The sequence below is a fragment of the Aulonocara stuartgranti genome (assembly GCF_965226115.1).
Source record: "Aulonocara stuartgranti genome assembly, chromosome: 22".
Classification (NCBI taxonomy): domain Eukaryota; kingdom Metazoa; phylum Chordata; class Actinopteri; order Cichliformes; family Cichlidae; genus Aulonocara; species Aulonocara stuartgranti.
In genome coordinates, this window is record NC_138957.1 from 34069064 (window position 1) to 34093339 (window position 24276).

The 24276-nt window shown below is 38.7% G+C and overlaps 1 protein-coding gene across 3 annotated transcripts; it reads left to right on the top strand.

Annotated features, from left to right (window-relative positions):
* The first annotated feature begins 2047 nt into the window (after window positions 1–2047).
* Window positions 2048–23742, top strand: LOC309698112 (uncharacterized protein). Of its 3 annotated transcripts, XM_082520417.1 has the most exons (7): window positions 2053–2157; window positions 7111–7183; window positions 11410–12651; window positions 16727–17501; window positions 17963–18210; window positions 19881–20060; window positions 21672–23742. In XM_082520417.1, the coding sequence occupies exons 3-7, from the start codon at window positions 11869–11871 to the stop codon at window positions 21879–21881; spliced, it is 2196 nt and encodes a 731-aa protein (XP_082376543.1). In that variant the 5' UTR covers window positions 2053–2157; window positions 7111–7183; window positions 11410–11868; the 3' UTR covers window positions 21882–23742. The 3 variants fall into 3 exon arrangements, with proteins under 3 accessions (XP_082376542.1, XP_082376543.1, XP_082376544.1); XM_082520416.1 differs by lacking the exon at window positions 7111–7183 and having other exon boundaries at window positions 2048–2157; XM_082520418.1 differs by lacking the exon at window positions 7111–7183 and having other exon boundaries at window positions 11413–12651.
* Window positions 23743–24276: the final 534 nt, after the last annotated feature.

Consider the following 24276-nt stretch of genomic DNA (forward strand, 5'->3'; position numbering starts at 1 on the left):
AAGCCACACTGCATTTTTTACAGTTGGTCTGTCTTTAATTTTGTGTTTTTCAGCACAGCTTTATTCAGTCTTCCTGTGCTTTTAAAGGAACTTTGTGTTTTTCTTTATTATTAATCTGTGGTCCAGTGTCATCATCACGCTAGAAAGCAAGTTCAGCACAGTTAGACTTTCTCTGCATTAGCTTAAACCTAAATCCTAAAACCCCTGTGAGAGATAATAGAGTCACAGTAGAAATGGCCAACCTTCCTTATCTGGTCCGGGCTCTACGCTTCACATTCTGTGCATGCTCACATAAATGGTGGCTTTGACATGTCATTTGGCTTCCTCAGTGCAAGATGACCTCTCCAGGGTGACAACTTTAGTCAGAGCCATTGTCAGACAAACAGCTGAAAAAGCCATATGAAGAACACGCTGTAAATATATAACGATTAAAGTCAACACAGGTGCTGCGAACAGGGTAAGAGAGCAGTGGTGGTAGAAAACCATTAATCGTGTGAATTCCATTCATCCACACTTTTTCCACAGCACTGACCTCCACCATCCCCACCACCTCCACCAACTCTTCTGGGTAGACACCAAGGCATTCGTAGCATGTCCCAGGTCTGCCCCAGAAACTCATCCTGAGCCGTTTGTGAATGTGAAGGAGCAGCAGCTCTTTTCTGAGCCCCTGCTGAATATCCTCAACTCTCCACTCGCTTACAACGAGTAGTCTCCAGATTCACCAGTTCACGCGTTCACCAGTTCATTCCCAAAGATATTTCTCCAGCTCTTGTGAATTTATATTAGTATATTTCTAACAAGGCAGCTGGACCTTAAAGCAACTGAACTTTCAACTTTATACATTTGATCATTACAGGTTATTCAGTGTTTCCTCACTATATGAAACTCACAACATTATAAAGCATAAATCATATTTATACATTTAAATCTGAAAGACTGCAAATTCCTCTGACTATGAAATAAAAGTACACACAGACTGTGCTGCTGTAGCTTCACTGTACAGCTTCACTCGGCTGTATTTTACACAGGCAACAAGCTGTGCAAGTACAAATCCCTTCACACGTAGAACATGTCCTCCTGACATGAATCACTCGAGATGTGGCAGTTCCAGCAAATTTTAACCTCTGTCCTCCAAACATAACGTGCTCCAGGTTATGTGTTCAACTTAGCTCATCATGGTGATCCAGCCAGGCACAAGGGTAAAAACAGAGCCACCTTCAAAACATTGCCTTTGGACTCAACATTCCTGGCTTATTAATATTTCTTCATGGTACAGCCCTCAGACTGCCTGCGGCCATGATGACAACAACAGCTCCTACTGTATCCTTCTGCTTTGATCCTCCATTGTTTTGTATGCAGTGCAGCTACAGTTTTCTAAGGATAGCTTGGAGCACTTGTGTTACCTTTAAGAGGGTAAATGGGCAATGACAGGCCGCCTGTATTAGAGGTGAGGTAACTGTGTCCTAGACACATGGATTTTTTTTGAAAACATCTACAAAACTGCTCAATAACGTGACTTAGTTTGTTGTTGTTGAGTACACTAATGACACCCTTAGGAGCCCTGAGAACCAGCCAGTCAAGGCGTGTAGGACTTTATCTGTCTGAATCGTTACTGATCTTCTGTAGCACTAAATATTGTACACGGTTGGGCGTGGTTGCGATTTGTGTGAGCTGAGTGAAAGCTATTGGCTCAACAACCAAATCTTCAATTAAATCGACTTCATGATGCCAAAGCGACAGGAGTGATCCAACTTGCCTCCATCTTATCTAAGACACCTGAAAGAGTCTGCAGTTTATTCAAAGTACAAGGAAGGCACGCTCACATTTCCTAAATCAGGTGATCACTTTAGTGTGCACGATTGCCTATTAGTCCAAAAATTAGTCCAAAGGTCTCATGATTACTTTTGTTGGTTTTTCTTGCATCGCTGAGGTTTTAAAAGTTATTACCTGAACATTTAGAGTTAAACATTTTGTTATTGAAGTACATAAAAAAAAGTAGTCAGGTGTGTGCGCAGAAGAGAGAGAGAGAGAGAGAGAGAGAGAGAGAGAGAGAGAGAGAGAGAGTGAGTTAAAATTATCCACCTAAAGCCAATCCTCCTCAAGCTGATCAGTGTGTTGAATGGACTAACCACCTTGGCGACTCCAGACTTGCAACAGGTAAGAAAAGCTTTGCTTCTTTTTAACCAAATGATGCACTGTTTTCTAAAATATCGACCTTTGGGAAGATTCCTAAACGATCTCTCTTGTGAGCAAGTAAATTGTTGATAAACAAAAGTAAAGTGAAATTCACGGCCCCATGGATGATGTAATGCTTCCACAGACTGAATGAAATGAGTAAATTAAGTTTAAATAGTTTGTGGTTCTGATTTGTTAATGTAATATGTGATTTATTTAGTGTGTACTGGTTTACACATTCGCCTAACATGCGAAAGAGCCCCGGTTTGATCCTGTGACGAGACACAAATCCCTTTGGGTAGTGACAGGAAGGGCATCCGGCATTTTAAAAAAACTCCCCGCTGTGGCCACCACTGATGAATAACAGAGCAACTGGAAGTAGCTTCTATAAAGTGTGATTCATTTAGTTACGCAATGCATATTTAAGGATTTTCTCATGAGGCCTCTGTCAACCAGTTACCATAAGCTGTACCTTAGCTGCTATATGTACCTACCTCAAATAAATATAAATAAATGGGATTTTACATATTAGTAAATCAGTAGATTTACTGGCCACAGTTCTGACTTTTTGTGCTACAAATGTAACTATCCAGCCAAATCCTCATCAAAAAATTCTACTTTTTACATTTTTACTTCTGTGAATCTCTAATAAACTGTAGGTGTGATACTTTATTATCTGCATCTTATTTAACCATAAGACACAAAGTAAACTGAGCTGAATCATCTGAGGTCAGATGAGTTAAGATATTTTGTGAAAACGTGTTCAAATGAATGCCTGGTACTGTAGGTGATTCAAGTCCCTTTGTTCTAGACCGTCTTCAACAGATGTCTGTCTCAAGAGCTTATTAACACGTTAGAAGTAATTGCTTTAAAACTGCTTGAAATTCAAATAAAGTAAACTGGAGGAATGAGGCTGAATGCTGTTCCACTCACAGGGTGAGAGGAAGCGGTACCACTGTGGACCAATCACCAGTGAAGTAATATTCAGCATAATTATGGCTACTTTTAAGAGTTTTCAGTCTTTTGTTTACTACTTATAGTATTTTTTTTCTGCATGCTAATATTCTGTTACTAATATAACACATAAGAGGTTTTATAATATTTGATTTGTCCTCATCTCTGCATACACCTTCAGCCGTCTGTGTTATATTCAGTGTATTTTTGATGAGCTTTGGCTCACGTGAAGCTAAGATTTCAACGTATTTGGCATTTTATTGAACTCAACTTCTTTCATGGGTGCAACATTTTAAAAGTGAAGATTCTTCTCAGATTTTCTGTAGTAGCTCTGTTGCTGGTACCTTCTTATATCCACGGTTGTATCTCAGGGATTTTTTACACTTATTTCGTTCATTGATTCTTGTTTCAGTGAACATTTGTGCAGTATAGCAATAGCATACCTGTGATAACGTTCCCTTCCTGTGTATCCCAACAAGTCTTTGGTCAAACCTGTTCAGTGGAGATCAATTGGGGCCACGTGCGGCACTGAGCCTTTGGCTTCACGCCTCTTCGTTAGCTACAGCGAGGGCAGAGGCAGCTTAAAGAGGTCAAACAAAATGTGAAGGTGATCCATCACAGTTCAGATCAGAAGTCCACATCTTTAGAAATGTGACACCTGTTCTCACCAAAGAGCACTGATAAGCAACCAAGCTATTGTGAAAACTGCAACTTTAACCCTTAAAATGATGAGAAGAAAATCAAACTTTGCAGAATCGATACTGGACATTACAATTATGGGAAATACTAATAGGCCTACCTGAAGTTCCTCTTTAGGAAATCAAGGCACCAAAGAAAACTGACACAGATAAAAAAAAAATTTAAAAAAGAAAAACATCATAAAGACAGCAAAGATTTGTCCTCAGAGACACAGGGAATGCTTTTAGTGCTGAAAAATAAAGAAAAAAGATAATTTACTACCCGTGAGAATTAAAATGCCCTCTAGTCAAAGACCCGCCTGTTACACTGCACTGTCTGGACCTTTGTTAAGAAACCTGAGCTTCCTGCATGGCGCCATCCATATGAACTGTTGTGCTAAGCCAGTGTATTGTCACATTGGTTGATTAATGTTGCCACTCTCAACACTTGAGCCTAAGAGCTTTCCACACTGCCACAACTATCCTGATTATGGTGACCACACTGAGGGTGGTCTCTGAAGTTGGACCATAGTAAAGTCAGGTAATGTGTTAACTTGTTAATTCTTGACAAAGGGAATGGCTGAGTTCATATGATGAACATTTACATTATGCGCTGGTGGAAAGTAGAGTTATTATTACAACATGTTTTGGCTTTTTTCCCCACAATTTTAAACCATGTTTCCTTATAAAATGTGGACTTTATGTAAAGTTTTGAGACAAGTTGATCTTGACAGGCCGATAAGAGTGAGATGTGTAGTGATTTTGATGGCGTACTGGTCTTTCACACTGAAGGCAAAACTGTTGGTATACAAGATTTACAAGGCTTTTGTCGCCTATGAGCATGTGCTGTGGGTAGTGACTGAGGACAAAGTTCACAGAATCGAGTGTTGGAAATGATGCTCAGGTTTTAGTAAAAGGCTTCACTTTTGTGAAAATGACAGTTGGCTAATTTACTGACATCAAAATGCACTAAATTAAAAAGTACAAGGGTGCGACAAAGCCTCTCAGCAACCAGCGCACTTAGCGGCTTCACAGTAGAGGGCTGTTGACCCAACCAGCTCTAAACTGTAATTTCATGTTGCTGTGTGAATGTGAGGCATGATTAGGTTCAAAAGGGACACCTGTAACTCTTCTTTATCCTTTTTCCAGTTGTTAAAATGTTGCCTGCTTTGTACTGACAGGAAGGCAGAGAGCTTTAGTGTATGAGTCGACATATCGGCGCAGTGCTTGTTATCATGCTTGATCACATTCTGTTGTCTGTCAGCTGGTTCACTGTAACAATATGGCTGCTGTATATTTCCAGGGCTGAGGAGTCATTTCAGTTGTAATTTGGAACGATTTGCATGTCTGTGGAAACAAAACACAGTCAGCTAAGCAGGTATATTTTATAATGCTTAGTAATATGTCTCTGTAATTTGGTGCAGCGGTCATGTTAAACGTTACCCTATTTTACTAGACTTCAAGCATGCAGCTTTGTTTTTACTGAGCGATGTCAGGAATTTTTCGGCATTTTTTCATGTTGACAAAGGTAAAACGGGAGCTTTAACAACAAAATACAAATCTGAACAACAAAAAAGACACATAAGGACTTTTAAATATGGTGTCATTGTGAATAAGACGTTTAAATAAATTTTTGCCTGCAAGATGATGTTATATCCTATATATCCCCAATATAAAAACAACAGTGGCTCATAGGCTCTTCCACTGGTGATTATATTAATAGGGAGTAATAATATTGCTACTAAAATACTTTTTTATTTATTATTTATTAAAGCTACAGTATGAAAAGCTAATGTTTAGTTTGAATCTTGTATTAAAATAACAAACTACATATGATACAGCAGGTACATAAGGTAATGTTTTCTTTAAATAACTGTAATTCTATTAGATTTCATAATGAAATCTAAAATGACAAACTAACTCATTTATTACTTCATTAAATGTTGAAACACTAGCTTAAAAAATATTGACTGAAATTCAGACCTTTTGAATTATTTTAATATGCAACTTAATTTAAAAACAAGCCAACCAGTTACGGTGTTAAAAATGCCACCTGAGCATTCAACAGTTTTTTCATCTCACAACTAAAAAAGAAAAGATTAATTTGCTTTTAGGACTTAGACTCGCTCATTAACGCACTCTGAGGCGTTTCTTTTGCATAACATACCTAACCAAACTTTTAATAATGAAGAGTATCCTCACATAAGAACAGATAAAATTATTAAAAACTTACTTTCACTCATAGTTTTATGCTAATACAAAGTACACACTGCACCAGCTGCTCAGGATGTGATTGCCAAATCTCTTTTGTGTGTAATCTTATATATGGAGGCATTTGATAGATGCTGTCAGGCACAAACGTGGCATTGCTTTTAAACTGATTTGTTTTTCATTTATGCAGCAGATTCTGAAAAATGACTGTCTCGAGGCATACATTTTTAAACTCTCTATACTAATTTTTTTATACAACAGTACTTTGGGGAATAATCATCTTTTGGCTTTAAATATGTCAGATGTCATGAAGTTTATTTAGCAAAAAAGAGAACATTGTACTTGTGTAATTATGTCTTCCAACAAATTGATGCATTCTGATGTACTTAAATTGAATCCATTAAAAAATACACACAGTAGGAGCAGACACTGTCTCACTGTCTTAAATAGAGTGACTTGGATGGACTTTGCCGTTCCGCCTAATCATGTTTTACGAATGTGACTAGAGACCAACCACATACGCAGTATGCCTAATAAGTTTCTTTGTGACCCTTTAACATTTATATATGTACGTTTTCACCAACTCTATCTGCTTATCTTTATGCATCTCTTCGACAGCTGATCCTTCCTCCCTCAGTTCAACCTCACCCACCTTCTCCTCACCTCGAGTCTCACTTCCTGCATTGAAGTCAGGGCTGTAACACATGAAAAGTTACATAAATATACTCATGTAGTCCTGATAGTCAGCAGATTAGACATGAGTCCATCCCATCTCTGGACAGCTGATGAGCCAGCTAAACAACAACAGCAGCTGGTTACGAGCTAACATGATGTCAGTTAAAGTTAGAGTATCCTGAAAATCACATTTTTTCACCAATAAACAGTTTGATTACATTCTCACACCACATGAAACACAAGCGTTCAAGTCCAACAATGCTACATCCACTTCAAAGAAAGTTTCACTAGTTCCAGCTAACAACTGTTAACAGCTAGCAACAGCAACAGTTCAGGATATCCTCGACAACTTTCCTTGAAATCACATGATCAGAAGTGATTCACCGATTCATCAACTCATATCTGACTCCCTTCACAGAGTTTTGCAGTCTCCTAAAAATGAACAAGACCAACAGGCTACGATCACTACAGCTGAATGGCAGCCAGAGTTTGTGAGTGACCTGTGTATAAAATTGTAAAATACTGCAAAATATGTTTAGGGTTTTTTTTCCTGTAGTATTTTAATAATATGGCGTGTACACGAATGTTTTTATACATACACAGTAGTAAAATCGGGTTGGCTAGCCACAGGTACAGGCTAAATGTTTTTAATCTCTTAATTGTTTAAAATGGTTTCATCCTACAGTGGTCACCATAGCAATCTAACAGCTGACAGTGAGATTGTTCACACTTAAACACTACTGCAGCACGTCTGACTTTTCCTAGTGAACATTTATATTTTGTCAAATGAATCCTCTTCGGAAGCACGGCCCTGGAGGTTATTAAATCAGTGAAGGCCAATCAGTATCAATGTGAGGCATTGTGTCACTTACTCTACAGTGAATCTAAACACACAGTATGGTTGGTCCAAGTTTCAATTACTTCAAGTGAAATTGTCCTGCAGCCTTTTGGAGTCTGTGCTCTGACACATATCACAACATCTATGCATCATCAGTCATCAAAGTGCCTTTAAGCTGCAGACAGGCCACTCAGTTGAAAACTGAAAGTGTATAACTGACCCAAGCAAGGGCCTTCAAAGTGCACATCTTAATGAAAGCAAAATACAAATGTAGTATAAAAACGGGCTTTTTTGTGTCACCTGACACAAGCACAAAATGAACTTGAGCTCTGTCAACACACAAAGCTTTTCAGATCTATTATAAATGCTGGAAAAGCCACTGAAATACTCGATTGTATAAGCAATTTAAATAAGACAGCTGTTAGGAAAAGTTGCAAAATGTGTATTAATGCAAATTACATTAATACACAAGCTACTGGCTGCGTGTCAAGCACATGCGCTTCTCCTGCAGTGACACGTGTGGCAACAGCAACTTGTGGGTTGGAGGGAGATCATCTGGCAGAACCAGGACCCTGCAGTCAATCCCTCATTAAAGAGCATTACATCCAACCAATCCTATTTGACCGTCACCCTTGAAAGAAGAAGCAGGAGCTATGAGGACACGGATGTGATCCATACGGGGGAAACATGAGCTGATCAGATGACGAGATCAGCTTGATGTAGTGAATCTGCAAAGGAGCGCTGTCACTTTGTGCTTTTAACTACTGAAGGAGTGAAAGTGACAAAAGATAATAATTTCTGACGTGAGGGTTAAGGAAACCTAATGTGAACAATTCCATTTGAAAAGGAAGGAAAAATAACGATGACATTTGGGAAATTTGATAGAAGTTAGAAAAAGGTTTCTGCTTTGTCTGCGATTATATTCTGAATTTTAAGAATATATTTTTTAAATATGAAAATAAAACATCCTTTCTATATTGTACTGGAGAACAGCTTTATAGCATTAAAACCTGCTTTATGGATTTTTAAATGAGTTTTATACACAGCATACAACATATTTTATAAGTCAGTGACACATTTTAATATGTCCTTTTTTTTAATGTAGGATAACTGGATTAATTAAATATAAACTTTTGTTGTTTATTAATCCATCCAGCCATCTATCTTGATCATGGTGGGCAAAGACAGAGTATAATACTGATATGACACCAAATTATAGCTGAGTTCATTGTTTATCCTATTTACAAAAACATAATGAATCATAAAAAAACAACAATATCTTTTAAAAGTCTCCACTATAATCATCAGGAGCAGTTACAGCAACCTACTTTTTGTAAGCTTTGCTATATAATACTTTCAACCATTATGGTGTCTGTGCAGCCTCCATAAACGTAAGTCTCACTTTTGCTGGTTGCTAAATTTTAACAGCGTTCTGCAAACCTCAAGACACATCACGAACATGAAGGCACAACAAAGTGACACAGATGGTGTGTTGATTTGTGTCTTTGCATTCATGCTAGCATGGAAACCTATATAAAATTAGAAAGACAGCAACCAGTTATCAGTCTGTGCAAATGTGCAAATTTAAAGTTGTTGTACTACTTTCACATGACAAGAGCACAGTTAGATCTCACTCAGCCCAGGTTATGTGGAGCCAAATTAAAAGTTGGCTCAATGGAAACTTGATCATTTCCCCACAAGGCAAAGAAAAAATGTATGCAGGTCCAAGGTTCTCCTACCCTTTCCATCTTTGACAAAGGAAGGTTATAAACACAAGCAATCATTATAACGTTGTACATAAAGCAATGCTGTTTGGACTAGCATGTGATGCCACGTGTCTCAGTGAGGTATCATGTCATGTAAATCTCCACTAATGGTGTCCTTAAGTATCAGACAGCAGGGCACACTGTTGGATTATGGCTCTCACGTAGTGGCTGCGTGCACATCGTTAAATGCCTCTCAACAAAACGTGTTTGTTTTTAAGAAATGGCTGATGAATCCTGCGGTGTTTCTAATGATGAAATATGAGACACCATTAAACTATTAATGATCTCAGATGTTATATCAAAGTATCAGCCAGAATTCTCTAAAATTTAAATTTCATCCAAATCATTACACTAAAGTGGTACGTTGTATGGTTCTGTTTATCCTTTTGATAGTAAGCACTGGTGTTGTGTTTATAGAAATAATGCCTCAATGCTAAATCGGTCATTTCTTCTGGTAAAAAAGAGAAACTTCTGTCAAATTTAGCAGAAGTAAGTGAGAATCAGAGAGTCACTGTATCCTGTAAAGAAAATCTCCTGACAATTCATACCTTATCACATTAACACATCAGGTTTTGTACAAATTAGACTAACAAGTTAGAGCTCATCAATTAGTGAGCTTTAGACTTAATGAAAGGTGGATGTTGTCACCTTTAGACAAAGCAAAGGCTTTCTGTTTTTGGTCTTCATGGAAAGCTATGTGGCTGTTGGCTGTAGTTTCATATTTACTGTACACACATGCTGTTCTTATTTACCCCTTCGCAAGAAAGACAACTGGTATATTTCCCAGAAATTCTAAGCTAATATGTAATTTAAAAAATGCCTAAAATCGCAAAAAAGTATTGTCATTGTCGTTTTTCTCAGAAGGACAGTGTCACAGAAAGGGCGGTGCCAGAAAATCGGATGTTTGTACTTAATGTAATGTGTGTTGTGGGTGTTTAAAGATAAGGAGCTTAGAAAGAACAAGCTCCTTATCTTTTCCTGTGTGTTCTGAAACTTGTTCTTCTTGGCTTTGCATCGCGCTCTCGGGCAAGACCAACGAGCATGCGGTTGATGCATGTTTCTTGCTCTGCTGTTCAGGTCTAACAGAACAAGTATAAACAAAAAAAATAAATTATTAATACATTATTATTAGTTGTCCATCATCAATAAGGAACACCTATTGTACAGTAGATGTGGTTGAATGCTTTTCTTCTGTGCAATAATAATGTGGACATCCCTCTTCTTTGAGTATGACTCTGTCTCTCCTCGCCGTGCTGCTTTTAAACAGTCAGTCAGCATGGCAGGCTGAAGGCGGACAAGTTCTGACACTGATTCATGAGACTCGTGTGAGTGACTGGGCTCAACAGGCATGCCCTTGTCTCAGCAGAAAACCAGCTTTCATTATTCGAATGATTGCCCTGTGGCTTTGACGGAAGATTAATTGACCATAATCTGAGTATACTGTGGCCTGCTGCAGCCCTGAAGACCCCCAACCACCACCACCACCAATCAGCCCTCCCCTCTGTGGCGTCTGTCTGTGTGTGAGTCATTAAACTTAAACTGCAGTCTGCTGGTTAAAATAAAACATGCTGACCACATGGATGAGCATTTTAATATGTGGAGATCAACTGCTTATGATGCTGAACAGCTCTGGTACCTTCCTGCAGCTAGAACTATAACAAAAGCAGATTTTTAAGGTAATGTTGAAAAAGGTGTTTATCTAGTTTTCCTTCTCAATATGAGTGCATCAAAACCATGATTGAGTCATGAAACTCTTTATGGTTTTGTTTACATCAATATTCTCAAGTTCAAAGATGAGTGTGAATCGGAAACTCACTTAGTAATTAAGATGGTCTCCAGTTATAACCCAATTCCTGTCCTTTAAACCTGTTCTCTCCTCTCTGCTTTGTCTCACTTTGCCTCTTGACAGTCTTACTTTTTCCTCAACCTGTAGCTTTTTGGGTTTGTTGTTGTTGTTGTTTTCCAGTTGGCTGAATCATATATTGATTGCACTGTAAATAATACTTAAAACCATGAGTGGAGATGATCAAAGCTTGAGCTAGCTGTTTGTTTCCATTATGTCTCTCTTCTTCTTGACTTGTTTTGTTGATGTCTTGTTTTCTCTGTCTCCCAGTAGGTAATGGCAATGTGATGGATAGTTAGAAGCCAAAATTAAAAGGATTATTCCTGGCCATCGAACACAGAAGGTCTTTGAAGCCAGAAGAAATCACCTGTCTGGCGATGCCCCAGCACCTCATCTCAGACAAAGTGGATGAATCTATCAGCTGAACTTTCTCAACCTGTTAACTTACCATCGTGCCAAGAAAGCTTGCGTGGTTCTAAAAGGTGTTCTTGAAGACAAGCAGCTGGAGTTTAACAGTCCCCTTTGTTCCCAATGTTCCCAGTGTTTTTAGAGCCCTTCCTTGGAGTTTCTGTCACTTATCCTCTAAAGGGAATTTATTTTGTTGACATGATTAGCACCAACACCTCTCAATCAGAAGCAAATGATTTCTATTGATGGTGTTTGTCCCCACAAAACTAAAGCCTTTGAAGACTGTCAATTTCCGAGGAATAATTTGGACTCTGACCAGATATGGCCAGAGACGTCCGTCCTCTGAGCCAAATGCCTTTGTCTACAAAGCACGTGCAACGGGTGGGAGCTACTCTGGGGCTTGTCCTCCCTTTCATCCCCCTACGATCTCTTATTTTCTATTACTTCCTTTCATGTGCAGCAGCAGCAGGTAGTTCACCTGGCATAGAATATGATTATGGCATTAGCCCCAAATTTGTTTGTACTCCCATTCCCCCAGAAGCAGATCCCAGCTGCTTCTCGCCACCCAATGTGCCCCATGGACCAAGCAGTAACAGCCATAGCAGTGACCACAATGGCGGGAGCAGGCGAGGCATGATGTCCGACGAGGCCAAAGCCACTATTCTGCATTTGCGTGAGAGCCTTGTGAGGCAGAAGGAAACCATCCTGGACCAGCGAGAGACAATCAGGGAGCTGAATGCTAAGCTCACCTTATGTGAGGGCTTTGGGGGTCACCACAGCACTGGTCACCATGACAGTCATCACGATAGCCATCACGATAGCCATCATGACAACCATCATGAAAACCATCATGATAACAACCATAACAACCATCACGGTACCCACCATGACGACCATCATGGACATCACGGCAGCCATCATGCATCATTGTCACTGCACCATGGGCCTTCAGGATCTCACAGCAATGACCACCATTATTCCCACGGCAGCCACAGACTGGACCACAACAGGAAGGGCTCGTCATATAGCAAACACAGTTCCTTCTCTCCAGAACAGACTGGAAAAACCCTGCAGACACTAAAGGAGAGGCTGGAGAACTTGCAGGTAAGCATGAAAGATTATAGTTTGATCATTTTTTGTAGCGTACTCACTTAATAGCACTTAATAAAAAAAATCACAACTGGATAAATGAACTCACTGCGCACTAGGACAGGTGACTGGGACCATGCAGTATCTTCAGTTTGATTTGTTTTGCAATTTTTAAAAGTGTCATGCTTTAAAAATTGCTGCACAATGACCTTTTTTTAAATTTCAAAGATGCATGAGAGCTACTTGCCAAAGTCTGAGCTGCATGGGAACATCCAGTGAATATCTTCCTCAGTTATGCAGGAGAAATACTAAAAAGTATGAACCGAGTAATTAAACTGAGATTGCACTGCAATAAATTATGAGGGAAATGGCTGTTAAAATCTTAGCTTACCAAACGGTGACTTTACCGTGTGTGCCTGGACCTCTTCACTATTCCAAGCTTTCTGAGGGCAGAAACAATGCACAGCAATGAATAATCCACAGCATTGTTCATTGTTGTTGTTCATTGAAAGCCTTTTTGTATCAGTGGAGTTTGAGTGCTGTCATTGGTGAGCTTAGTATCTGTTTGTTAACAGTCTAGGGTCCCCATGTTTTAAAATATCACAATTTTGTGTGATGGTAGATACCAATAAAAGCTCGAGCTGCTTTAATCGTGGTAATTGTGGTCCGCGCCATTTGGGTGGAGTTGCGCTTTCTTAATGCTCTCATGTTATTTATGTATCTGTTTTACTATTTCTCTTTTAATTATTTATTTATTTATTTGTTTTTAATTGTAATTGTGTGTCAGGCACTTTGTGAGTGTGTATGTGTACTTTATAAACCTTACCTACTACACTTTTTGCACAAAGAAAATTCAAATTGTCTATAATGTGTCTGCAAAGAAAAGCTGCAGACAAGCAGAAGTCTATTAAAGGTTTGACTTAATTGGGGTCACGTCTTACGTCACTGAGAGTCACATGCTCAGTCACCGAATCAGCTGCCTTTGTTATCTGCTGCCAAAACGAGGGATATGTTTCATTAGGACATAGTAACCTGAAGGTTATTCTATGGATGTTGTACATTTTACTGCATCATAGTTAATGCATATTCTCAGGACTAAATCATTAATTTTTTAATTTATGTTTTTGTAATAATTTGGGGGAAATTAAAAAAAATAGCATTCAGAAGTTGTGGGCAATCTGTCTCACACACTCATCACAAACCACCCACCAGTCACTATGAAACACGTACCACCCACAATGCTAATATGAAAGCTGCTTGACTATTGTCTCAGAGTTAATGTCTCTGCATCGTTCTCTGTCTTTCTCCTGGATATCAGTGGCCAAGGTCGAGCTCAAAACAGGAAGAAGCTCTAAGTTGATTAGCTCTCACCCCTGATCTTAACCTCTGTGTGCCAGCAGGAGTAGGATAAGTTAAGCTCCCCTGGTGGAAAACAAGCAGTCTATAGTATTTAAACACCGACAGAATGACAAAGAGTTTAGATTAAAGAAAAATCTTTTTTCCCCAGTAATTCTTGTATACTGGTTTAGCTTTTTTGTGTTTGAACTTGTGTGTAATCTCTTGCCTTAAAGTAAATCACTACACACACGAACACACAAACATATCACTTTCTCTCTAAAAACACTCTCTAAAATAATATATATTTATAATATAACTATATATTTAAAATGAATGTTTACCCTACACAGCTAATTACTAATCATTGTTATAATGAATTCATACCAAATGCAAATCAAAGTTTTGTCTTGTGGTTCTCACAAAAGTACAGTCATGCTGGAAACCCACGACTGTCTAACAGCCAGCAGGATGTGGAAGAGTGCAAATGAAAACTGCAATAAGGTTACAGGATCATATTTTCAAAACTTTCCATGAAGTCCTGCAATTTCCTTCACTGTTCTCCAAGCCATCTTTATTTCTTCTGTCACTATAAAATAAAAGAAACTGAATCATTCGGCTCCAGCTCCCCTCAAACAGCATCAGTTAGTTATTGACATAGAAAGTCAGTTATTTCAAAGACTTTCCAAAGCACACCGTTGCCTCACAGCAAGAAAGTCTAGGGTGCTAGGGTGTACCCCACCTCTCATCCAGCCGTCCAATGACTTTGATAAGGATAAGCAGCAGAGATGGATGGATGGATGGAATTCCTATTTAATAAGTCCTCCAACAAATTTTACATGGGTTTCCAGTATAATAGAACAGGAATGTCCAAACATGTATAACTTTCGACTGGGAGACTGGGTGTTGATCTACCCAAACCTACTACAATCACCATGGTGTCTATAATTTACTACGACAACTTTGGCTGGTAGAAAACAGACATAGAACAAAATACCCCAAGTACAATCAAAAGCTGAACAAGATAAAAAGGAACCAACTATCAGATTTGTTAACATTACAGCATGTAAAGCATATTAAAATTCACTCCCCATATAGCTGTCGTGAATGGGGAAAATTTCATACAGACCAATACTACTTTATTAACATATCAACCCCCTCACTGGGTTCAAACACCAAAAACTAATTTATAATGAGACCCTCTACAACATTAAACACATATTAGAACAACACCAAGAAAAATGATACAGGCACTTACTAAGACAAGGGCTAGAGGTCTCTTAAAATGAAAACATAACTCTGGTTCATATCAAGTGTTTGTGTTGTTTAAAAAGACAATAATGTTAAATTCATTAACATAAACTTACAAAGCAATAAACATCTTAATGATGTTTTTTACAGTTGTTATAATCCTTCCAGATTCCCAACTATTTAAGTGGTTTTGCTGTCTCACTTTGGTTATAGTTTCATTATTCTGATGTCGTAATGTGAGTCTTAAACCTGGCTGCCAACTGGCCTGTAAAAGCTTCATTATTAGTGTAGGTGGTCTCAGGTCATGCTGAGGGAAAGTGTTGCCAAAAATCCCTTTCGATCTCACTTGAAGGTGTGAGACAAAACAGAACTGGTGCCAGGATTTACCCTCAGCCTCTCCCTCTAACAGGATGTCTACACCACCAGCCTCTGGCCATGCACCGAAGGGCGCTAGCCAACCTCACTTTCAATTAGCTTCATCCTTCCTGACAAGGCTATTAATCGTGGCGTGTGCTGGCAGGGAACAAAGTCGGATTTGCTGGTGAGGAAGACGAGGATGAAGGAGGGAGAGGAAAAAAGAGGACAAGAAAACTTTTCCCCCTGCACTTTTAAATGTCATACTGAAGTTCCTCTTGTACTATTGTATTGATATAACCTTTGGTTCTTGTTTAAAGCATTAAAATGCAAAGTTGTTGTTGTAAAACTCTTATTACCAGCACTCACCTTTCTCCCCCTACAGTCCTTTTCTTTGACATCTTTTTTTATAGTTTTGCTAATAGACAAAACTGACAAGGAGTCACAATCATGCAGTTAAAGTCAGTATCTTTCTCCAGTAATGAGTTTGAAATAGCCTTGTCTTGAAATCAGTGCCTTACTTAAATAGATTTTTGGAATGTTTCAAATGAGGTCTGTGGTTAACGCAAGTCCTACACATGTTTTCACATTTTGTTTTAAAATATGAAACTGAATACCCAAATACCTGCTTCAGGAAACCCATGTTCTTCAGGGACATTAAATGTCATGATGCCACACATAGGAGCTTTGTGGTGGGAACATTAAAGTCATACTACCATAGTTCATTTTACTATAAAGGTACTTAATCTTTCAAAAATCCTAAAGGGTCCTTAGATTTGTGATGATTATACTAGTTATCAAAACACCTACATATTCTAAATTTCTATTTTTGAGACCTTTTTTCAGCAATAATCCAAAATCCCATTCTCTTTATTCAAGTGAGCCAGGTCAGTGCTGACATCATTTTTGCCCTGCACAAATCGCTGAGACGCTCTATGAAGATCCCCCACAATGTCAGCAGGACCTGTTGAACTCTGTTGCTATTGCTGTGGTTTAAATAGAAGAAATTGTTACTACATTGATGGGGATTATCAGTTTTAAGTACACAAAGTATAGCAGAACCTGATTGGATTGATGTTTTCACTCTGTGGAGGTAATAGATCATTTATAGGTAGGTATAGTTATTAAGCACTATTTTCTTTGTCTACAGGCCAGGAACTCCTCCAGCTCCTATTCCAGCTCCCTGAGAGAACTTCTGCAGAGGAAGATCAATGCTTTAGAGGAACAGCTACACAGGTACTACAGAGATCACCATGACTATGGTCACCATAATGACCACCATGGAGATCATCATGATGACCATCATGGCAACAGCCACCATGATAGCCATCATGATGGCCACCATGGCAATAGCCATCATGATGACCACCACGATGACCACCACGATGACCACCATGATGACCACCATGATGACCATCATGATGACCACCATGATGACCATCATGAGGACCACCATGAGGACCACCACAATACCCATCACAGCAACCACCAGAATAGGCATTGGTACAACCGCCACACTGGACACCATAATCGCCATCGTGATCACCATCGTGATCACCATCGTGACCACCACTATGATGGGCACCATGGTCGGCATTATAATCATTTCAGCAGCCACCATAATGACCATCATGACGATCATCACGATGATCACTATGGTCATCATGATGACAGTCATCACAGAGATCACGATTACCACCATCGACCTGGATACCATGACAACCACCATGATGATCATCATGACAACCACGATGATCATCATGACACCCATCATGGCAATGACCACCACGATGACCACCACCATGACAATGATCATCACCCGCGACGGCTTCCTTACACCAGTAAAGAAACGAGTCTGAGGGGCACTGGACACAGCAAGCTGGAAACAGTACTAAGCCAACTGCACCACAGCAGCACTGACCATGGTAAACATACATGCACGCACAGACATAGCTACACACACTCATGATTTATTTTAGGGATGAATTTGAATTCTCATTTATTATTTAATAATTACAGAATATCTTTGTACCTACTATTATCCGGCTTTTATTGGAGGTTGCCCTATAAAAAAAAACTCCATTAGTTAGGTTGCTGTGGTTGGTGCTAGTAGATTATTATGACCCATAATTACCTCATTTATATGATGAATGATGAAAGCAAGCACAGAGCATTGTTTTGCCTTTAATAATTATATTGATATCATGTAGATAGAGAATATCTCCATAATAATTGGGTCAGAAAAAGGAACAATTCAAGAAAAAGAAAAAAATAACTTGTTTGTTTCTAATGCATATAGAAAATAGTCTAACAAAAGTCTTTGACAGCAGTATTTGTTGATCACAAATGAATAACATGACTCTAAATTTATTCTCCATCTCACCAGGGAACCAAAAGCTAAAGAGTCCCACTGCCTTCCTGTTAGACTTCCCCATGAGGACTAACTACATGTATGGCAGGATGAGGCGGTCAGTGGTGACGGAGATCTTTGCCTTGACCATCTGCCTGTGGCTGAAGGCAGGTGCAGGTCCTGGTCTTGGCACTCCCTTCTCCTACTCGGTGCCCGGGCAAGCTAATGAGCTGGTACTTATTGAATGGGGCAGCAATCCCATGGAGCTGCTAATTAATGACAAGGTAAAGCCTGTCACCATGTCATGTCACAGTGATTTATGATCTAAATGTTGATGAATCTGGACACAAAAGCTAGTTCTGAAGCTCAGCCTATAGTGCAAAGGTTTATGGGATCTTTTTACCAGTCACTAAATAATTTATCACTGTAAGAAAATACTTGCACATCAATGTGAAGAATCTCTAGGCAAGTCAGAAGATGTTTGGTCCCAGAAGCTATCTGGTTTCCTGTTTGTAGACCACATACAATCCAGGTTATCCTGACTAATCAAAGTCTAGCAGGGTCGGGTTGTATAAACTGCTTGTGGTGAGCAAAAGAAGGACTTTATCTGCTAATGTGTGATGATGATTTAGAACTAGCTCACGTTTCACTGCATCAAAGAGTAACAAGGTATAAGTTCAGCATTACTCCACACTAGTTTGGCTGTACCAAAGTAGAGAAAAGAATATACTTTCACCAACATGACCAGTGTTACTGACAGCTAGTAGTACCGTACCACCAAGAAATAAGAGTCAGAGCAAGATGATAATCTGCCAAATTTACTCGGGTGTGAATATTTTTCTCAACTAGCCAAAAACTTCTCTAGTAAAGACTCCAGAGCAATGTAAATGATATATATAATATTGTCATCTCATGTCACAATCACATACTCAAATTCATACACAAAAACTATAGAGCTCATTTACTGGTTGTTCCTTTTAACAGTGATTAGCATTTTGAATATCTGCTGTAATTTATGTATTTATTATTTAGTTTTACTAAAACAGTCTTCTTAAAATGTATAATATCCTCAAACTTCATTGGCATAATATACATTGATTTTGACTTTTTAAATATTTTTATATTTATTTTGGTTGTTTTCACTTGTAACAAATTGTTCACATTTTGGTACTTCTCTGTATACTTCTAATGCAGATTAGACATATATAACGAGCCCCTGCAATTGTCTTTCGGTTGTTTCTCCTAGAAAAAGATTGCAGATGTCTCAGTTCAAATGACAGTAATCAGACAGTAACCCAGTCAGACTGCTGACAAACAAATAATTCAATTAGTCAATTAGCTTCCTAATCTTTAATTCTCCCCTAAACGGAAGACAGGTGTTTGTCTATTTCCCTTCTGTGCCCCAGTACTTCGTGCAGTGAGCTCAACAAACAAACGAACAACACAATAATCTGATTATTGTAATTGATTGGCCTAATTGTCTGTAGCACAGACAATACCAGGAGGGATAAACTGACGTGTTTGTTGTCTGTGAGTCACACACTTGGCAGTTATCAAACTGATCATTGACACAGTTCAATGATCTCAGAATGTAGATTAATCTAAGCGTTTAATTACTTTTCTACAATGTTTTATGAGGATGAAATGAGAGAAGATTCACACGTTGTATTAATCCACTTTCCCGACAATCGATAACAGTTGCAGATAAGGCTTGCTACTGTGTGAATACTCTTGCAAAATTAATGGCAGGCTATCAGTCTTTTTTTCTTTTTACTCCATCAACATGATAACATCTCACATCATTTAAGGCTTGATCAGGTGTAAACCGTGCCATCGCGACCCTTGGATAATCTTTTACTTGAAGGTTATGAGACGTTTTTCCAAATAAAAATTAAAAAATAAGTAAATAAATAAATAAAATCTCTTTTTTTTGTCTCTCCACCTGGTTCTTTAGGCGGCGACTTTGCCCATAACTATGACAGATGAAAAGTGGCATCACGTGTGCGTGACGTGGTCCACACGTGATGGTGTCTGGGAGGCCTACCAGGATGGAGCGAAGAAAGGCACAGGGCAGAACCTGTCAGCCTGGCACCCAATCAAACCAGGAGGGATTTTCATCCTTGGTCAGGAGCAGGTATGACACACAACATGCCTTCTGACTGTGGGATAATAATGTCACATACAGACTATGTCAGCAGATATAGGTATGCCAATTCATTTTATACCCCAATGTTTGCTATAAGAGGTTTTAAATTGAGTAAATACAAAGTCAAATGTGTGGGTCATTATTTATTTAATAAAAACTAAACCAAAGCATCTTGTAGAACCAGCATTAGTGGCAGTAACTTCATGTAAAATTATCTGTTTGACTCTTAGAGGAATTCGTTTATGCACAGCTGCCTTAACCACCACAGCATTTTAATGAAACTGAGGTGTGGATTTTAACTGGGCTTTTGTAATTCTGCATTGTATTGCATTCAATGCATTCAATGCATTCTTGTCTTTTTCAGCCATACTGTTGTAGATTTGCTTTCATTCTCTGAATCATTGTCATGTTGCACGAGCAGGTGTCAGCCAAGCTTTAGCTGTTGAAAAGATGGCCTCATATTAGACACTTTGGTATACAGAGAAGTTCAAGGTTAATTCAATGACTGCAAAGTGCCTGTGTCCTGTGGCTGCAACACAAGTCCAAATCCTCACCCCTCCACCACCGTGCTTGACAGTGTATTAGACGTATGTGTTGATAAGCAGTGATTGGTTTCTGCATATAGACATTCCCACTTTGGTTTCATCTGTCCAAAGGACATTGTTGCAGTTGTCTTGTGGTTTGTTTTGTAACTTACTTGCAAGCTTAAGCTTTTAACATTTAACATGCTAAGTGAGGCCTCTACAGTCTTCAGATGAGGTTTTCGTTTTTTGTGCATTTTCTCTGAGCACTTCATGGCCTCCATTCCTGTGAAGATTGGCAGCTGCTTTCCACTTGTGAATAATCTGTCTAACAGTAGAATGATGGACTTGAACTTGTTTCAGAAATGGCCTTATAATCCTTTCCAGACTGATGGGCAGGAACAAGTGTTTCTGATCATTGATCATATGTTTTGTTCTTGGCATTGTGTTACACTTCCTGACCTGAAAAATGCTAAAGCTTCTGCTTCTATAGATTACCAGCACCTGGCTCCTACTTTCCTTTTTAATTCGTATCAATACTGCTGCTGCATTGTGATTTAATTTTTGTTAAATAATGATATGATCTAATATGTCATGTTTGGTAGTTCATCTGTTATATCTATCTCATTTAAGACTGGCTAAGGACCAGATTATTTTATGGCATCTGGATATGTTAAACCTTGGACTTGTAAGAGGGTCTCTTTACTGTGACTGATAGTCTGTCTGTAGTGTGGAGAGCTGAGCTTGTAAGGCCAAACGTTGTCAGTTTTAATTTTTTAAGTTTTTTTGAAACAGCTGACTTTGTATAGTGCCTTTCAGTAGATATAAACATATGCACTGAATCTTTATTGTCTAAATGATGTTGGTCATTAGAAAGAAAGCAGGGTTAAGACATTCTAGTATTGGCTTCATTTTTAGGGCCTCGGCTTTACTGATGAAACAAATCAAATTTGTGTCAAACTAAAAATGTCATTTTTACCAGTTTCATATCTTATAGAACAACTTTCTAATCCCTAGAAGGTAGTAACATTTTAAATATCAGCTCTACATTTTGACACATTTGCTTCTCCCTCCACAGGACACAATGGGAGGCCGCTTTGACGTCACTCAGTCTTTTGTGGGAGAGCTGTCAGACCTCCAGTTCTGGTCCAGAGTGTTGACATCCAGTGAGATTTACAGCCAAGCAACCTGTGGCGGCCACCTTGTTGGTGATGTCATGTCATGGTCGGAGGAGTCGGTTGAGCTCCACGGAGGCCTCACTGAGCTTTCTTTTGATCCCTGCCACTAAAGATGGACGCTGACCCCAGGGCTGTAGGATTATCCTTTTCTAGTAATTGATAACATGGTTGTGTCAAAAATGGCTGACAAGTGGAAATACATTATTTGATCATTGGTCAACCATAAAGCGATCGTTTCTTTCATTTCTTCTTCCATCATGTTGGCTGCAGAACTTTAATAGCACAAGCTCAGCTGTGGGCCACGAGCAGTGTGAGGACTTTGGGTTTTTTTTTTTTTGTATTTTTCCATTCCTGCCGGATCCTTCTGCCTTCTCCACCTACACCCTCACTTCCTCGCTCGAACGCTCCCAGCAGGACACCTTTGAAGGCTCCAAAGAGTGCAGGGCTTTAGATTTACTGGCTGCACGCTCATGACTGCAGCACCTCTAAGAGATCCAACACACATAATAGGATTTCTTTCAATTGGAACAGGCCCAAAGGTTGCTGGTTTACCATTAACTGCCCTGCGCTAGCTTGTTCTGTGCGGTTTATGAGCAACATAGACATTACAGAAGGTGAAAGAGATGCTAAACGAAGCCACATAGAAACCTGAGTGAGGACTTGTGCGTGCTGCTAAAGAACCGATAGAAAGGTTGCAGTACACAGCAGGGAAAAGCACTGCATACTGATGGTTGTTTTGCACATTAAGATTTTGGCAGACTATTCTTTTTGTATTAGTATTTCATATTGAAAACTCTAAAAATATGTGGGGGGGGGGGGGGGGGTTGTAGAATTAACTATAACATGCTTTTGTGTGGCTTTACAATGTGAGTACATGTTCAGAACAGTAAATCGTGCATTTTGTCAATGCAGGACTGAAAATGTTTTAACCTTTGGTTTTTCTTCTGTCTGTAAATGAATCATTGTGAAAGGTTTGTTACATAAGAGCAAAACAGCTCAATGTCAGACACGACACATTACAGCCACGAGCCACCTGACTGCATCAATTCAGGTTAACAACATGTCACCGCGCTAATGCTGATGTCTCCTTGGGCAACCACTGGCTTACAGTGGGATTTACCTGTGAACAACTGATCTGATCCTGCTTATTTCCGACAAGCTCAAACCGCATGGCAGAGTCAGACACACAGAAGCTAAGACATTGTTGATCTCGTGTTAATCATTTGTAGCTGCACTTTCATTGTTTTATAACAAGAGTTTGGGTTTTTTGTACACGTGAATCAAATATGAAAGTATTTATTATGATTGTTCTCTGGTTGTAAGCAACTTTTACTTAACCCTGTGTTTATTTGTAAAGCTCATCTTTTGAAATAAACTGTTAGATATTTGCTAATTAGAGCCCTTCTGAATTAAACTCACATATCCTCCAATGAATTTAATTCAGCAGAATCAGTCGCCTCAAAGAGCTTTATATATAGGTAAAGTAGATATTTTCAAATTATCTTAATCCAAACCAAAAAAAAAAATTCTCCAAATTTTCTCCATATGTTCATATGTTTCTACACACATCTATATATGATGTGACATATATATATATATATGATGTGCTTCTTTTGTCTGTGCTCCTATACTTCACATTTATACCTCCTTCTTCCAATACAAAAATGTGTAGTTTGTAAGCTAAACTTTAAAATGCATTATTAACATAAATACTTGCTTATCCTCACCTTCAGTGCACATTTTAATAGTTTTTTTGGTTTCTTTATTTTTTCTTTAAATTTGTTTTTTGTCTTTTGCTGTAAATATGCTGAGTATAATATTGTATTCAATCCACTACCCCTTCCCACACGTGTAAGCCAAAAACTACAGTATAAACTGAAATGTAAAACTTGAAAAAGAAGAGAAATGCTCTATAAATGCTGTCAAATATTTGTAAATATTTCAGTATTTTGAATAAAACTATTATTACTATTGGGTAGTATTATTATATTATTATTACTTCTACTGTATGCATACAGTATTTTATGGGACTTAAATCGCTCATTAGTGGGAGCAGACTTATATCTCTGCACAGATCACTTCATCTCACACACTTTTTTGTGTGTATGACTGAAGAAGACAATGACCTATGTGTTCTGACACACACGCTGCACATACAATCACACGCTGGTCATGATTGCTGCTTGTGCGTGTTAAATAATTATGCAGATAGACATAAATGCAGGCAGGTGACAAATTTAAGGGAAAATCTGAACCCCTGTTGTTCTGTGGGAGGCAGCTTTAATTGTTTGTTTGTACAGATTTCAGTGCAGTAGTGGTTCTCAAACTATATAGTGGGCCCTCTGGTGGGGCTTAAAGTCAGTGCAAGGAAGTGTTACCAACCAACCAGGGGAAAATATATAGAGAAACTAATCAGAATTTAAGAAAAATGAACAGGAAAATCTTTCTAAAAGGAATCTTGGTTGGTCATTACTGTTAATGATTCATAATAGGTATAAATGTGAG

Excerpts from the sequence above, each read along its gene's own strand:
- LOC309698112 (XM_082520416.1), top strand. The coding sequence starts at position 11,869 with ATGGCCAGAGACGTCCGTCCTCTGAGCCAAATGCCTTTGTCTACAAAG. Across the intron at positions 17,502-17,962 it reads CCACAGCAGCACTGACCATG|GGAACCAAAAGCTAAAGAGT; the intron begins GTAAACATACAT and ends CCATCTCACCAG. Across the intron at positions 20,061-21,671 it reads TCATCCTTGGTCAGGAGCAG|GACACAATGGGAGGCCGCTT; the intron begins GTATGACACACA and ends CTCCCTCCACAG.